At 51.2% G+C, this 12,479-nt stretch overlaps 1 protein-coding gene across 3 annotated transcripts in view; it reads right to left on the bottom strand.

Annotated features, from left to right (window-relative positions):
* Nucleotides 1–12,479, bottom strand: part of cyp20a1 (cytochrome P450, family 20, subfamily A, polypeptide 1) — a 52,157-nt gene that overhangs the window by 21,161 nt on the left and 18,517 nt on the right. For all 3 annotated transcript variants that reach the window (XM_068026858.1, XM_068026856.1, XM_068026857.1), the window contains 3 exons: nucleotides 11,124–11,239; nucleotides 3,010–3,064; nucleotides 960–1,080 (listed from right to left, as the gene is read on the bottom strand). In XM_068026858.1, coding sequence (XP_067882959.1) covers nucleotides 960–1,080; nucleotides 3,010–3,064; nucleotides 11,124–11,239 — 292 coding nt within the window. The remainder of the gene's footprint in view (nucleotides 1–959; nucleotides 1,081–3,009; nucleotides 3,065–11,123; nucleotides 11,240–12,479) is intronic.

The following is a 12,479-nucleotide window of genomic DNA, read 5'->3' as shown; positions in this document are numbered from 1 at the left end:
CTGGTTAGTCATATAAACAAATCACAATAATGAATTGGCAGCATATTTTATACTCTGCCCGATTTTCTTTTCCATCGATCAGGGTGCCAATTCACTATCTTCCAATGGAAATTCAATCATAAAATTCCTTTTGTATTTAATAGGATTACTGGAATATTAAATGGATCTGAGGATTACAGTTAGCATCCAAAAACTACATAGTAGCATATTACTGGGCTGCCATCCAACTTAATGTAAGGTTAGTTTGCTAGAACAATCTAGCTATTAGCACTTCCTGTGATAAAGTGAGCAGCGACATCTTCAATCCTGGCAGCTGCCTGAACGTCGCAGAACCTGACGTTCCAGTTGAACAACCTGCATCTGCGCATGTGTAAGTACTGCGCCACTTGGTGGTTGCATAGTCAGCAAACGCATCCAAAAAAATAAACAAAGCAGCTCCATAGTAAGAAGACTGCCTAGTGCAATCTAAACCAGCACAGAGTAGGAAGATCCCAGGATTGATGCCTGTTATATGATGACCTCTATGCAAGGAAAAGGGTGGGGAAAAAAAAACCTTGGGTTCCTACTCCTGATCATGGTCCAGCAATTCCTGGAAATTACATCTGTTTGGATGTTGGATGAGGTCAGTTGTGATGCTGTCAGTAGTCAAACAGCCCTCTGAAGTCTATACATGGAGGGGTCTTCGGCACCCCTACTGCAGCCCAGCTGAGCTCAGCTTTCTCAGCACAGACCAGAGACTGGGCCGGGGAGCTTCTTCGTCTGTTTGAATTATTGTAAAGCCGGGTAGTGCCCTTAACAACTCAACTCCAGATTCAGGAATCTGTTGAGGGACAGTGTAAGTGCCCTGGGGACACAGATAGATTTCCTGTAATTCGCTGCATTTCTCAAATATAAACATTTATCTCTTTGCTGCTGGTAAATCACCTGAATGAAGGCCTCTGATAGAAATCATCACTCACCTTAGTTCCTGCAGCTTATCAAAAGTGAGTGGGCTCGTTCCCTGAACCTGGTTTACTTCTTGGTACAGCTTCTCCTGCACTGGTCTGGATGTGGCCAAAAAGTATGTGGACCAAATGCACACTGGGAAAGAGAAATCAAGGTCAATTTTGATCATTTCAGACAGTGGAGAACTATATAGCACAGGACTGAGGGCAGATACCCGAGCGGCACGGGGGCTGAGGGCGGATACCCGAGCGGCACGGGGGCTGAGGGCGGATACCCGAGCGGCACGGGGGCTGAGGGCGGATACCCGAGCGGCACGGGGGCTGAGGGCGGATACCCGAGCGGCACGGGGGCTGAGGGCGGATACCCGAGCGGCACGGGGGCTGAGGGCGGATACCCGAGCGGCACGGGGGCTGAGGGCGGATACCCGAGCGGCACGGGGGCTGAGGGCGGATACCCGAGCGGCACGGGGGCTGAGGGCGGATACCCGAGCGGCACGGGGGCTGAGGGCGGATACCCGAGCGGCACGGGGGCTGAGGGCGGATACCCGAGCGGCACGGGGGCTGAGGGCGGATACCCGAGCGGCACGGGGGCTGAGGGCGGATACCCGAGCGGCACGGGGGCTGAGGGCGGATACCCGAGCGGCACGGGGGCTGAGGGCGGATACCTGAAGAGCACGGGACTCCAAAAGAGGATATTTACAAGCTCGGGGCTGACAGAGGATATCTGTACAGCGCTCAGAGGGGTTCACAGGAGCCAAGTAGTTATCTGCAAAGGCCCTCAGCTCTACAATTCTCTCCCTAAACCTCTCTATCTTTAAGATGTGCCTCGAAACCTGCCTCTTTGACCCGCTTTTGGCCACATGTTCGTCTGTTGTCTTCTTTGGTTTGGTGTCAATTTTTGACATTACTACAATGACTGGCATGTGGCACTGCGTGTGCATAGTAGCCGTGTTGCGAGCAAATGTCACATGGCTAGTGTGACGAGCACGAGTGGCACATTGTCGGGGTGGCCAAAGCGAAGACCCTTTGTCACAAAGCAGTGACAGAAGTCCGATGGGAGAGAGAAGCACGAAGCAGAGAAGAAAACAGGAACTCAGACAGTACAGCTCTGCGAAGAAAAGCAAAGAGACATGAGGCTATGAAAGCGGGAGAGGGGGAGGAGCTCAGAGAAAGATTAACTTGGGGGGGGTTATGGGGGGAGAAGGTGAGAAACTCAGGGAGGGGAAAAGGAGGAGCTTGCGGAGGGTGAAAAGGAAGGAAGAGGAGCTGGGAGGAGAAGGAATGGAAGGAGAGGAGCTGGGGGGGGGGCTGAGGAGGAAAGAGAGGTGTTCTGGGGAAGAGAAAGCAGGAGACGAGCTCGGGTGGGGGGTGGAGGGAAGGGTGCAGGGCAAAGGGTGCACGAGAGGAGCTTGGAGGCAAGGAGAACAACTGGAGAGGCGGGGGGGGGATAAGAGAAAACTCTGGAGGGAACTGAGAGGAGGAGAGGTGCTCGCTGTAGGAGGAGAAAAGCTCGGGCGGGGGGTGTGGGGTAGGAGAAAAGCTCGTCGGTGCAGGGTAGGAGAGAAGCTCGGCATGGGTAGGGGAGGAGAGGAGTTCTTGTGGGGGGGGGGGGGGGGAAAGAAGTAGGAGAGGAGCTCGGGGTGCAGGCAACAATGTAATAGAGAACAGAACAAAAATCAAAAACCTGTTCATTGCCATAGGCTTGACAATATTGTTATATAGTCTGTCATTTTATGTTCTATAACAACCACATCGTCACATTTAACTGACAGTCTAAAACCATGTAGGATAATTACTGATCTATAAGATAAATAAAAAGGATTTGAGAACCGATGATAACTAAACCTCAGTGATAATACAAACTAGGATTACTTGGGCTCCAGTAGTAAGGACCAACTTCCCTTAAGGAAGAGTGTGTCTCAACGACTGACGAAGGAGAGTAAAAAAATATGAATCGGCTTATATATGAAAAAAATTTTATATTATGTTACTGCGAAGTGGGGTAATTAGAATGACAATTGGGTCAGGCAAGACTGACTTTGTGTTCAGATGAAGCTGTACTTACAATTTGCTGTGATCACACATCCGGCCAGCGAGAAGATCATACTGTCCTCCAGCACCTGGTGAAACAAACAAAGATTACCATACTCCTCAAACAGAAACAAGGCTTAAGCTGGTAGCAGGACTGACTCTACGGATTCAGGGATTTGGTTCAGCAACCAATAGAATATAGAGGTACAGGCCTTGGAGGTACAGGGGTCTAAGGCTCAGCTGGTACAACAATCACCTCTGAGTCATCCCAGGAGATGAGCTGGTAATCTAGACTGGCACTGAAGATCACAGGATGGTGGGTCTGAGCTTATTACTTCCCCCCCACGGTGATGGGACGTGTCTGTGATTTCCCCACTCGATGACGGGACGTGTCTGTGATTTCCCCACTCGATGACGGGCCGTGTCTGTGATTTCCCCACTCGATGACGGGCCGTGTCTGTGATTTCCCCACTCGATGACGGGCCGTGTCTGTGATTTCCCCACAGGGTGGTGGGCCGTGTCTGTGATTTCCCCACTCGATGACGGGCCGTGTCTGTGATTTCCCCACTCGATGACGGGCCGTGTCTGTGATTTCCCCACAGGGTGGTGGGCCGTGTCTGTGATTTCCCCACAGGGTGGTGGGACGTGTCTGTGATTTCCCCACAGGGTGGTGGGACGTGTCTGTGATTTCCCCACAGGGTGGTGGGACGTGTCTGTGATTTCCCCACAGGGTGGTGGGACGTGTCTGTGATTTCCCCACAGGGTGGTGGGACGTGTCTGTGATTTCCCCACAGGGTGGTGGGACGTGTCTGTGATTTCCCCACAGGGTGGTGGGACGTGTCTGTGATTTCCCCACAGGGTGGTGGGACGTGTCTGTGATTTCCCCACAGGGTGGTGGGACGTGTCTGTGATTTCCCCACAGGGTGGTGGGACGTGTCTGTGATTTCCCCACAGGGTGGTGGGACATGTCTGTGATTTCCCCACAGGGTGGTGGGACGTGTCTGTGATTTCCCTATACAGTGATGGGATGTGTCTGTGATTTCCCCACATCGTGAGAGGATTTGTCTGGGATTAAACACACGGTGATGGGATGTGTCTATGATTTCCCCACACTGTGATGGGATGTGTCTGGGATTTCCCACGGGTTGATGGGATCTGTGATTTCCCCATATGGTGATCAAATGTGTCTGGAATCCCCCACTTGGTGATGGGATGTGTGTCTCTGATTTCCCCACACGATGATGGGATGTGTCTCTGATTTCCCCACACGATGATGGGATGTGTCTGTGATTTCCCCACACGCAAGATGGGATGCGTCTGTAATTTTCCCACACGGTGATGGGATGTGTCCCAAAAAATAAAAATAAATAAATTAAATAATGTGTCTGTGATTCCCCACACGATGATGGGATGTGTCTGTGATTTCCCACACGATGATGGGATGTGTCTGTGATTTCCCACACGATGATGGGATGTGTCTGCGATTTCCCACACGATGATGGGATGTGTCTGTGATTTCCCACACGATGATGGGATGTGTCTGTGATTTCCCACACGATGATGGGATGTGTCTGTGATTTCCCACACGATGATGGGATGCGTCTGTGATTTCCCACACGGTGATGGGATGTGTCTATGATTTCCCCACACTGTGATGGGATGTGTCTGGGATTTCCCACGGGTTGATGGGATCTGTGATTTCCCCATATGGTGATCAAATGTGTCTGGAATCCCCCACTTGGTGATGGGATGTGTGTCTCTGATTTCCCCACACGATGATGGGATGTGTCTCTGATTTCCCCACACGCAAGATGGGATGCGTCTGTAATTTTCCCACACGGTGATGGGATGTGTCCCAAAAAATAAAAATAAATAAATTAAATAATGTGTCTGTGATTCCCCACACGATGATGGGATGTGTCTGTGATTTCCCCACACGATGATGGGATGTGTCTCTGATTTCCCCACACGATGATGGGATGTGTCTGTGATTTCCCCACACGCAAGATGGGATGCGTCTGTAATTTTCCCACACGGTGATGGGATGTGTCCCAAAAAATAAAAATAAATAAATTAAATAATGTGTCTGTGATTCCCCACACGATGATGGGATGTGTCTGTGATTTCCCACACGATGATGGGATGTGTCTGTGATTTCCCACACGATGATGGGATGTGTCTGTGATTTCCCACACGATGATGGGATGTGTCTGTGATTTCCCACACGATGATGGGATGTGTCTGTGATTTCCCACACGATGATGGGATGTGTCTGTGATTTCCCACACGATGATGGGATGTGTCTGTGATTTCCCACACGATGATGGGATGTGTCTGTGATTTCCCACACGATGATGGGATGTGTCTGTGATTTCCCCACACGATGATGGGATGTGTCTGTGATTTCCCCACACGATGATGGGATGTGTCTGTGATTTCCCCACACGATGATGGGATGTGTCTGTGATTTCCCACACGATGATGGGATGTGTCTGTGATTTCCCACACGATGATGGGATGTGTCTGTGATTTCCCACACGATGATGGGATGTGTCTGTGATTTCCCACATGATGATGGGATGTGTCTGTGAGACCCCACAGGATGATTATGTGTTAGTGATTTTTCACACAGCAAGCGATTGCAGTGATGCTATTTTGGACCCCCTCAATCACAGAATAACAACAATTTGCATTTATATTGCACCTTTAACATAGTGAAATGTTACAAGGTGTTTCACAGTAGTATTATGAAACAAAATTTGACACTGATCTCATAACGGGACATTAGGACAGGTATCAGAAGCTCAGTCATAAGAGGAAGATTTTAATAAACATCTTAAAGGAGCAAAGAGAGGGAGAAGGGGAATTCCAGAGCTTGGTTCTAGACAGCTGAATGCATGGCTGCCAATGGAGTGATTAAAATCGGGGAAGCGCAAGATGCCAGCACAGATATCTGAAAGGGTTATGAGGCTGGAGATTACAGAGCTAGGGACAGGAGAGGCCATGGAGGGATTTGAAAACAAGAATGAGGAAAATGCACCCCAAATACCTCCACCCAGCCAGTCACACTCTCGCAGCCCGCCCAGCCACAGTCACACTCTCGCAGCCCGCCCAGCCACAGTCACACTCTCGCAGCCCGCCCAGCCACAGTCTCACACTCTCTCAGCCCGCCCAGCCACAGTCTCACACTCTCTCAGCCCGCCCAGCCACAGTCACACTCTCTCAGCCCACCCAGCCACAGTCTCACACTCTCTCAGCCCGCCCAGCAACAGTCACACTCTCTCAGCCCGCCCAGCCACAGTCTCACACTCTCTCAGCCCGCCCAGCCACAGTCTCACACTCTCTCAGCCCGCCCAGCCACAGTCTCACACTCTCTCAGCCCGCCCAGCCACAGTCTCACACTCTCTCAGCCCGCCCAGCAACAGTCACACTCTCTCAGCCCGCCCAGCAACAGTCACACTCTCTCAGCCCGCCCAGCAACAGTCACACTCTCTCAGCCCGCCCACAAACAAATGCTCGCAGCCCAGCCAGCCTCAGTCACACTCACGCAGCCCGCCCACTCACACTCACGCAGCCCGCCCACTCACAGTCACTCTCTCTCAGCCCGCCCAGCAACAGTCACACTCTCTCAGCCCGCCCACTCACACTCTCATAGCCCGCCCAGCTACAGTCTCACAGTCACAGCCCGCCCACAAACAAATGCTCGCAGCCCAGCCAGCCTCAGTCACACTCTCGCAGCCCGCCCAGTCACACTCACGCAGCCGCCCACTCACACTCACGCAGTCCGCCCACACACTCACGCAGTCCGCCCACACACACTGCCCGCCCAGTCACAGTCACACTCACGCAGCCCGCCCAGTCACAGTCACACTCACGCAGCCCGCCCAGTCACAGTCACACTCACGCAGCCCGCCCAGTCACAGTCACACTCACGCAGCCCGCCCAGTCACAGTCACACTCACGCAGCCCGCCCAGTCACAGTCACACTCACGCAGCCCGCCCAGTCACAGTGTCACAGCCTGCCCAGCTACAGTCACACTGTCACAGCCTGCCCAGTCACACACTCAGCACATGGGGAGGCAGTGGCTTGGTAGTACTGACACTGGACTACTAACCCAGAGACCCAGGGTACTGGGTTTGAATCCTACCACAGCAAAAGGTGGAATTTGAATTCAAATAATAAATCTGGGATTTAAAGCTAGTCTAATGATGGCCATGAAACCATTGTTGATTCTTGTAAAAACCCATCTGGTTCACTAATGTCCTTTAGGGAAGGAAATCTGCAGTCCTTACCTGGTCTGGCCTACATGTGACTCCAGACCCACAACAATGTGGTCGACTCTTAAATGCCCTCTGAAATGGCCTAGCAAGCCACTCAGTCGTATCTAACCGCTAAGAAGTCAATAAAAAAGATCGAAACCAGACGGACCAACTGCATTGACCTAGGCACCGGAAATGACAATGGCAAACCCAGCCCTGTCGACCCTGCAAAGTCCTCCTTACTAACATCTGGGGGCTTGTGTCAAAGTTGGGAGAACTGTCCCACAGACGAGTCAAGCAACAGCCTGACATAGTCATACTCACGGAATCATACCATGCAGACAATGTCCCAGACACTGCCATCACCATCCCGGGGTACGTCCTGTCCCACCGGCGGAACAGACCCAGCAGAGGTGGCGGCACAGTGGGATACAGTAGGGAGGGAGTTGTCCTTGGAGTACTCAACATTGACTCCAGACCCCATGAAGTCTCATTGCATCAGGTCAAACATGGGCAAGGTAACCTCCTACTGATTACCACCTACCGCCCTCCCTCAGCTAATGAGTCAGTACTCCTCCATGTTGAACACCACTTGGAGGAAACACTGAGGGTGGCAAGGGCACAGAATGTACTCTGGGTGGGGGACTTCAATGTCCATCACCAAGAGTGGCTCGGTAGCACCACTACTGACCGAGCTGGCCCAATCCTAAAGGACATAGCTACTAGACTGGGTATGCAGCAGGTGGTGAGGGAACCAACAAGAGGGAAAAACATACTTGACCTCACCTATCTGCCTGCCGCAGATGCATCTGTCCATGACAGTATAGGTAGGAGTGACCACCGCACAGTCCTTGTAGAGACGGCGTCCCGCCTTCACATTAAGGATATCCTCCATCATGTTGTGCGGCACTACCACTGCTAAATGGGATAGATTTCAAATAGATCGAGCAATGCAAAACTGGGCATCCCTGAGGCGCTGTGGGCCATCAGCAGCAGCAGAATTGCACTCAACCACAATCTGCAACCTCATGGCCCAGCATATCCCCCAATCTACCATTACCATCAAGCCAGGAGACCAACCCTGGTTCAATGAAGAGTGCAGGAGGGCATGCCAGGAGCAGCACCAACCATACCTCAAAATGAGGTGTCAACCTGGAGAAGCATAGGACTATCTGCGTGCCAAACTGCGTAAGCAGCCTGCGATAGACAAGAGCTGAGCAATCCCATAACCAACGGATCAGATCTAAGCTTTGCAGTCCTGCCACATCCAGCCGTGAATGGTGGTGGACAATTAAACAAATAACTGGAGGAGGTGGCTCCACAAATATCCCTATCCTCAATGATGGGGGAGCCCAGCACATCAGTGCGAAAGATAAGGCTGAAGCATTTGCAACAATCTTCAGCCAGAAGTGCCGAGTTGATAATCCATCTTGGCTTCCTCTGAAGTCCCTTGCATCACAGATGCCAGACTTCAGCCAATTCGATTCACTCCGCGTGATATAAAGAAATGACATAAGGCACTGGTGAATGCAAAGTCTATGGGCCCTGACAATATTCCGGCAATAGTACTGAAGACCTGTGCTCCAGAACTTGCTGCAGCCCTAGCCAAGCTATTCCAGTACAGCTACAACACTGGCATTTACTCGGCAATGTGGAAAATTGCCCAGGTATGTCCTGTCCACAAAAAGCAGGACAAGTCCAACCCGGCCAATTACCACCCCATCAGTCTACTCTCAATCATCAGTAAAGTGATGGAAGGCGTCATCAAAATGCTATCAAGCGGCACTTGCTTAGCAATAACCTGCTCAGTGATGCTCAGTTTGGGTCCCGCCAGGGCCGCTCCTGACCTCATTAGAGCCTTGGTTCAAACATGGACAAAAGAGTTGAACTCCAGAGGTGAGGTGAGAGTGACTGCCCTTGACATCAAGGCAGCATTTGATCGAGTATGGCATCAAGGAGCCCCAGCAAAACTGAAGTCAATGGGCATCAGGGGAAAAACTCTCCGCTGGTTGCAGTCAGACCTAACTCAGAGTAAGATGGTTGTAGTTGTTGGAGGTCAATCATCTCAGCTCCAGGACATCATTGCAGGAGTTCCTCAGGGTAGTGTCCTAGGCCCAACCATCTTCAGCTGCTTCATCAATGACCTTCCTTCAATCATAAGGTCAGAAGTGGGGATGTTCGCTGATGATTGCACAATGTTCAGCCCATTCGCGACTCCTCAGATACTGAAGCAGTCCATGTAGAAATGGAGCAAGACCTGGACAATATCCAGGCTTGGGCTGATAAGTGGCAAGTAACATTCGCGCCACACATATGCCAGGCAAGAGATTCCCTCTATCAAGAGAGAATCTAACCATCTTCGCTTGAGATTCAACGGCATTACCATCGCTGAATCCTGCACAATCAACATCCTAGGGGCAACCATTGACTAGAAATTGAACTGGAACGGCCATATAAATACCGCGGCTACAAGAGCAGGTCAGAGGCTAGGAATTCTGCGGCGAGTAATTCACCTCCTGACTCCCCAAAGCCTGTCCACCCAGGAGTGTGATGGAATACTCTCCACTTGCCTGATGGGTGCAGCTCCAACAACAATCAAGAAGTTCGAAACCATCCAAGACAAAGCAGCCCGCTTGATTGACACCCCATCGACAAACATTCACTCCCTCCATCACCGACACACAGTGGCAGCAGTGTGTACCCATCTACAGATGCACTGCAGCAACGCACCAAGGCTCCTTAGACAGCACCTTCCAAACCCACAACCTCGACCAACTACAAGGACAAGAGCAGCGAATGAATGGGAACACCACCACCTGCAAGTTCCCCTCCAAGTCACACACCATCCTGACTTGGAACCATATCGCTGTTCCTTCACTGTCGCTGGGTCAAAATCCTGGAACGCTCTTCCTAACAACACTGTGGGTGTACCTACCTCACGTGGACTGCAGCGGTTCAAGGCGGCAGCTCACCACCACCTTCTCAAGGACAATTAGGGATGGGCAATAAATGCTGGCCTGGCCAGTGACGCCCACATCCCATGAATGAATAAAAAAAACCATCCAGCTACAGTCACACTCTCTCAGCCTGCCCAGTCACAGCCCACCCAGCCAGTCACATTGTCACAGCCTATCCTGTCACACTCTCATAGCACATCCAGTTACTGTCACAATCTCTCAGACCACCCAGCCACAGTCACACTCTCACAGCCTGCCCAGCCACAGTCACACTCTCGCAGCCCACCCAGCCACAGTCACACTCTCGCAGCCCACCCAGCCACAGTCTCACTCTCGCAGCCCGCCCAGCCACAGTCACACTCTCGCAGCCCACCCAGCCACAGTCACACTCGCGCAGCCCGCCCAGCCACAGTCACACTCTTGCAGCCTGCCCAGCCACAGTCTCACTCTCGCAGCCCGCCCAGCTAGTCACATTGTCGCAGCACGCCCAGCTACAGTCACATTGTCACAGCCCACCCAGTCACACTGTCACAGCCTGCCAGCTGGTCACACTGTCACAGCCCACCCAGCCACAGTTACACTCTCGTAACCTGCTCAGCTAGTCACACTCTCATAGGACGTCCAGCCACAGTTGCACCCTCACCAGCCCGCCCAGCCACAGTTACATTCTCGTAGCCTACCTAGCTAGTCACACTCTCGCTGTCTGCCAGCTAGTCACACTGCCACAGCCCGCCCAGCTACAGTCACACTCTCACAGCCCGCCCAGCCCCAGTTACACTCTCACAGCCCGCCCAGCCACAGAAAAGCCCGCCCAGTCAGTCACACTGTCACAGCCTGCCCAGTCACACTCACAGCATGTCCAGCTAGTCACACTCTCACAGCCCACCCAGCTGCAGTCACACACACTCACAGCCTGCTCAGCCACATGTACCTGCTTCTCACTGAGGTTGCCCTGCAGTAATGAGTCCATGAACACTTCCCGACTGTTGCTTTGCCCCTTGCGCTCCTTCACCACTTTCTTCAGCATGGCTTCCATTTCTCCAAGGGCTGGGGGGGGCAGAGAGAACCATGTTTGGAAAATAATTTGAACAAGTTCAGCAAAATAAAATCTACACCAACGTGAACGGAAGTCTTGGACAATTTCCGATTTCAGGTTTCAGGAATGGAACGTTACATTGTGCAGATGGGACAAGCAGAGACAGGTTGAAAGAAATAAATGTTGTAATGTCAGGGCATTATTCCCTTGGAGTGTGCAGCACATGGAATTAGCTCCTAGTAGTGTAGCGGTTATGCGAGTCGACTAATAATCCAGAGAATTGGAGTTGAAATCGCTGGTAGATTGAGAATTTGAATCCAGTTTATAAAGAAATTTAAATTTTAAAAAAGTCTATGAAACCGTCAGATTGTCCAATGGATTCACTAATGCCCTTGAAGGAAGAAACCTGCTGTCCTTATCCGGTCTGGCCTATATGTGACTCCAGTTCCACACCAACAGATCGACTCAACTGTACTCTGGTGTGGCTCAGCAAGCTACTCAGTTGTTTGGGAGGCACAATAAATTCCGGCTTTCCAAGCATCCCGAGAATGAATTAAAATATTTAAAAAGTTAAGACTGATGGAATCTTAATGCTGAGAATCATTTAAAATACAACATGCTGTCAGTGAGGTGCTTCTGAAGAGCTATTCAACCTAAAGTGCCTTCAGAGACTCGACAACTATTATCTGTCGGCCAAAGCAAGACCTGCTACCGCCATCCACAGGGCACGCAGGCACCAGAGGTCAAGCATGAGTCTGCAAAGGGGTCAGATCAGCAGACAGCAAGATGCAGTGTTGGACCATCTTCTGCTACCGGCATGCATCACAGTGCTGGCACAGCCAGCGACAATACTGGTTAGCTCCAGTCTCAAACCTTTCTTGTTTCTTCTGAGTGTTGAGCTTTTCTAAAAGGCCTTTCAGTATTTTTGCAGTTTTGCTGTAGCACCCATTTCCACCCAGCTTTTAATTTTGCCTGTCCCTTTAAATGTCACTTACATACCACCTTCCATTCCCTCTGCTAGTGTTCTCCCTACGCCCACACAAATCTGCTCCTGGATCTGTGGGAATTTATGCAAATGAGTTGACCTAAGAAAGTTGAAACTGTTGGCACTTTTGTGCTCAATTTCCAACCATTCAATCCTTGACAAAAACCAGCCTTGTGCTTGAAGATTTCTTTGTGAAATTTTGATCTTGCGAGTGGAGATATTTTTCAACCACCACAACCACCCCCATCCTCATACCCACCCCCACC

The sequence above is a fragment of the Heterodontus francisci genome, unplaced genomic scaffold (assembly GCF_036365525.1).
Source record: "Heterodontus francisci isolate sHetFra1 unplaced genomic scaffold, sHetFra1.hap1 HAP1_SCAFFOLD_1256, whole genome shotgun sequence".
NCBI lineage: Eukaryota > Metazoa > Chordata > Chondrichthyes > Heterodontiformes > Heterodontidae > Heterodontus > Heterodontus francisci.
Note: the sequence above shows the minus strand (reverse complement) of the source record. Positions and strands in the feature narration are given on the sequence as shown.